Here is a 4,677-nt window from a genome sequence, read left to right as displayed (position 1 = left end):
TCTTTTAAAGCTGGGAGCATTAACAACTTATATCGAAATATATATCGTTATCGTTCAATATGGAAATAAATTATCGAGATTACATTTTTTCTCTAATATATACATATGTGTGTATGCAACATGTCATCCCATAATCACTCATTCTGTACCGCCTGTTCTTAGTAAGGCATGGTTTAATAAGGTTAACCTAACATCATAATATTGCCTGTAGGTGGAGTACACCGACTACAATATAGGAAGTTGGCACTTAAAGACTAAAAGCTCTACCAGAAGAAAAAAAAAACAATAAATGATTTAAATATTGTTGATACATTTTATTTATTTACTTAGTTTGAAGGTTTAATAATAAAAATTACAGCAGTTGTGTCATAATGTAGATTACAAAAAAAAACAAAAAAATCATGCCTATTGTATTCTGTTAGAAAAAAAAATAGATCTTATGGTGAGTGGCTTACATTAAGGGACAATTTGTAAATGTTAACATATTATTTCACACAAGACATAAACAATATGCATGCTAGGATTATTTAAATTAATATTTTCTGTGTATATCATTCATCAATTCATTTTTAGATAAAATATTCTTTGAACTGAATATTTCAATTTATGTGAGGGTACGTAAGGGGTTTGTTAGACCTGACAGAGATTTATCTGAAAACCAGCCACGCTTATTTGATTGAAAACAGCTACTAATTGTTCTTAACCTGCATCAAAGCTGTTTATTTAAGTTTAAACAAGCAGTACATTTGTTCAGCATTTAAAACTAGTTTTTTTTTTTAGGTTGCTTTTCCCATAATGGCTTTTTTAGTGTTTCTTTCTGGGTGTAAAATAATGATGTAGCACTTTGGAGCAAATATGGCAACCAGTAATCCAAAACTTGAAGCCAGGATGGCAAAAATCTCTACAGCCACTGCATATTTCCCCGGTGAACTCACATAGGCTGGAACAAATGCAATCCACACAGCACAGAAGATCAACATGCTAAAAGTGATGAACTTTGCTTCATTAAAATTATCTGGCAGATTTCTCGCAAGGAAGGCTAACAGGAAACTTACTGCTGCTAAAAGGCCAATATAGCCGAGAAGCATGGAAAACCCAGCCACTGAGCCTATGGTACATTCATATACTATTTTGGAACTGACATACTGGCTATTTTTATGGGGTGCTGGAGATGCATTTGATAGCCAGACTGTACATATCACAACCTGGAGGCCTGTTAGGACCAGAACTGTGCATCTTTGTTGAGCTGCTCCAAACCATTTCATAGCACTTTTACCCTCTGGTCGAGATGACTTAAACACAGCTATTACTACCATAGTCTTCACCAGGATGCTGGAGATGCACAGAACAAAGCTTATGCCAAACACAGCATGTCTTAACTGGCAGGTCCACAACTGAGGCCGGCCAATGAAAAGCAGCACACACAGAAAGCATAGTTTGAGTGACAACAGCAGCAGAAAACTGAGCTCTGAATTGTTAGCTCGCACAACTGGAGTATGGCGGTGATGTGCAAAGATGACAACCACTGCAGAACAGATACAGGTGCCGAGCAAGGAAGCAGTGCTTAAGGAAATGCCAAGAGGTTCCTCATAGGATAGAAACTCCACTTCTTTGGGGACACACTCATCCTTTTTTGGGTTGGACCAGAACTCATCCGGACAGACTGTGCACTCATTGGAATCTATATGAAAATTAAAGAGAGAAAACATAAAAACGGAGGCATAATGTTGAATTGTGATTAAATAATAATAATGTTTCAAATGCTGTAATATTGCTGGCATGACTCTCTTTACCTGATATATTAGAAATTTCTCCATCTGCACATGGCAGGCAGTCAAAACAGCAAACAGGAAGGCTCTTCCTTCTGGCTCGCCTGGTGCCTGGGGGGCAGCTCTCACTGCACACAGACTGTTGGGGCTGAAGGACACATAAAGCGCACACACACACACACACAGTGTACAGTATGTTTGTATAATTTCCAAAAAGTATACTGCCTTCAGCAAAAATTACACACATGATATGATTTCATAGGAGGGTTCTGTCTCAATAGCTTAAAAGATTGAAAAAGACTTACTTTATTTGTCTCTAAGTTCCAGTATATTGCATCCTCCCCCAATGTGAGCACCTTCCCTCTTGCTGCCCCTTCATCTACCACACCAACTGTTCGAGCAACTATTGATCCATCAGAGCTTGGCTGCCAGTTCATCACATCATAGATGGCCAGAGCATCTCCATTCTCATCAAATGACACATGGTCCCCAAAGCCTGTGGTGAAGTTCACTTTCTGTAGGTAGTGAACCAGCTGCACATTTTGTAGACAGAACATATCCATTTTTTTTTTTTTTTTTTAGTTTTCCATTTAGCTATCCTATAAAATTTGAAATTAACAGTATAACTGATAAGCTATGCTTCTGTCCACAGGAGTCTTACCTGCCAGGGTTTCAGGTTGGTTATATCGCCACATCTGTTCCCATTGAATGGCCCACTACCCTCCTCACACTGCATAAGGCCATGCAGTGCATGTGCCAGGGCATAAACTGCCTTATACACATTATATGAGGCCCTCAGCTCTGATACATCAGTGTATGCTGTTTCTGTGCTGCTTAAATCTTCCTGTCCTGTACACATTTTTTCTCCCTCTCTACCTCCAGTGTCAAAGCTGCACCCAAACATGTTCTCCCAGAAGATTTTCAACATATTATTTCTCAAATTACTGTCAGGTTGGAGGCGTAGCAGAAATTCATGAAGTCCCTGGATCTCTCCTCGACGGATGGCAATGCCCAGAGTGCCTCCTAGAAAGGGCAGAAGATGCTGAGTGTGAAACACAGATGAGGTGGCCCAAGCTTCACTTGCAATCCACTGCCTGCCTGTTACATTCTGCAATACCACTTCATCCATCAAAGGCAGCAGATAGGCTTCTGTGGAAAACACCACCACCACTCTTGCAGTAGAGGCCTGAATCCCTTGTACAATGCGCTGGATGTCTACGCGGTTATTATCAAGAGGCAAGATTTCAGAAAAAGAAACACAACCTCCAAACATTTGCACTTCCTTTTGGAAGGACTGAGCAGCATTGATGCCATAGTCATCATCACTGTAGAGAAGACCAACCCAAGTCCATCCAAAATGCCTCAAAATCTGAATCATAGCCCGCACCTGGAAGGCATCACTGGGGATCGTTCTGAAAAAAGAGGGATACTTTTTCCTGTCACTCAAACAGGAGCAGGTGGCGTAGTAGCTGACCTTATAGGAGAGATCATAATGACAAAAATAGTTGTTATAGCAATTACTCTTTTAAATTAGCAAACAAAATTAAACATTTTGTGAAAGGTAATATCATTTTATATTTAACTCATCCTACCATAGGTATTCGAAATAGTCCCAGCACACTTGAGATTGCTATACAGTGAGTGGATCCAGGATCACCCACAATCCCAATTACTGGAGGAGGGCCAGTGCAGTTGAAATTGGAAACGGTCTCCTCTGTCCCACTAAGCAGGGCGGTTGCAGACCTGAATGCCAGTCCAAGCTTCACACAGTTGTCATACAGATGATAACCGAGGGTGATGTTAGGCAACAGGTTAGGATTGTTATTGATCTCATTTATGGCATATACCATAGTTTGTGCCTGCTGGAAACTTGCCATATAGAATCTAGAAAAGGCAGCACAATGTTTACATTCAGTTACCCTAAAGAATATCAGAATATCATCACAAAAAAATAAAAAAAATAAAATTCCATGATAAGATGATCTCTTGATCTCTCTCATCTCAACACATTGCAAACCTTTCATTAGACAATCAGCTCTAAACGAATAAAAAAACAACAACAACTCAAATAAATAAAAACATAGACTTTGTTCTGCATGTTTCCTTCTATTGTTTTTCAAATGTCCTTTCCTTTTTTGCCATCCGTTTAGCCCAGGCTCACCGCTCACAATGTGACTGTTCCGGTTCTCTTTTAAAGTTCAGTTCTGGGAACACTGTGATGAGATGAAATGCAAACAGGCCTCCAATGATAAGGTCCCCGTCTTGGTACATCCCCTTCAACTTGAATCGTCCCTGGAGCTGACAGGAGCCTGACCTGGTGATTGAAGATGCAGAGATACAGGTAAAGGACAGATAAAAACATAAATATAGTGTGATCCACATCTCCATTACGTTCTCTCATACACCCACTTGACTCATTAATGTATGACGAGTCAGCACTGTTTTATAGAGCAGGTGGTGTCACATGGGCGTTAAGACATCACTCTGGGTCTCACTTTCTCAGTTTCAGAATTTGCACAGAATAGAATAAATGCTACACAGTTATCAATATTACAGTTTAAAACTCAGTGTGATATTTGTTATTTTCTAGCTATAAACATTCTCTTTTTTAACAACAACAACAACAACAAAAATAATAATAAAAAAAGTTTAAAAAGAAAAATAAATTAAATAAATGGTCACAATTTACAGAGAACTGGGACCATGTAATGTGCTAGCACTTTCTATGGTAGGCTTATTTTATGTTAGTAATAGTTTTAAAAATCTAACTTTTCAGTTCTCAAAAAAGAGACTGTGATTCTAATGCACAAAAAAAAAAAAAAAAAGTTGGGTGGGGCAATGTGTTCTTTAATATTTCCAGTAGATGGCAGTCACCTAATGACAAGCTCTGTCATTTCTCACTTTATCT

At 38.8% G+C, this 4,677-nt stretch overlaps 1 protein-coding gene across 1 annotated transcript; it reads right to left on the bottom strand.

Annotated features, from left to right (window-relative positions):
- Nucleotides 1–776: 776 nt before the first annotated feature.
- olfcq1 (olfactory receptor C family, q1) lies at nucleotides 777–4,151 on the bottom strand (the record flags this gene model as incomplete). The annotated part of the gene is made up of 6 exons (XM_079446876.1): nucleotides 777–1,681; nucleotides 1,794–1,917; nucleotides 2,075–2,302; nucleotides 2,431–3,243; nucleotides 3,362–3,653; nucleotides 3,931–4,151. The coding sequence occupies 6 exons, from the start codon at nucleotides 4,149–4,151 to the stop codon at nucleotides 777–779; spliced, it is 2,583 nt and encodes an 860-aa protein (XP_079303002.1).
- Between the last annotated feature and the right edge of the window lie 526 nt (nucleotides 4,152–4,677).

Source organism: Barbus barbus (assembly GCF_936440315.1).
Source record: "Barbus barbus genome assembly, chromosome: 22".
In the NCBI taxonomy this organism is placed as follows: domain Eukaryota; kingdom Metazoa; phylum Chordata; class Actinopteri; order Cypriniformes; family Cyprinidae; genus Barbus; species Barbus barbus.
The sequence above is the reverse complement of the archived record's forward strand: the minus strand, read 5'-3'. Positions and strand labels throughout refer to the sequence as shown.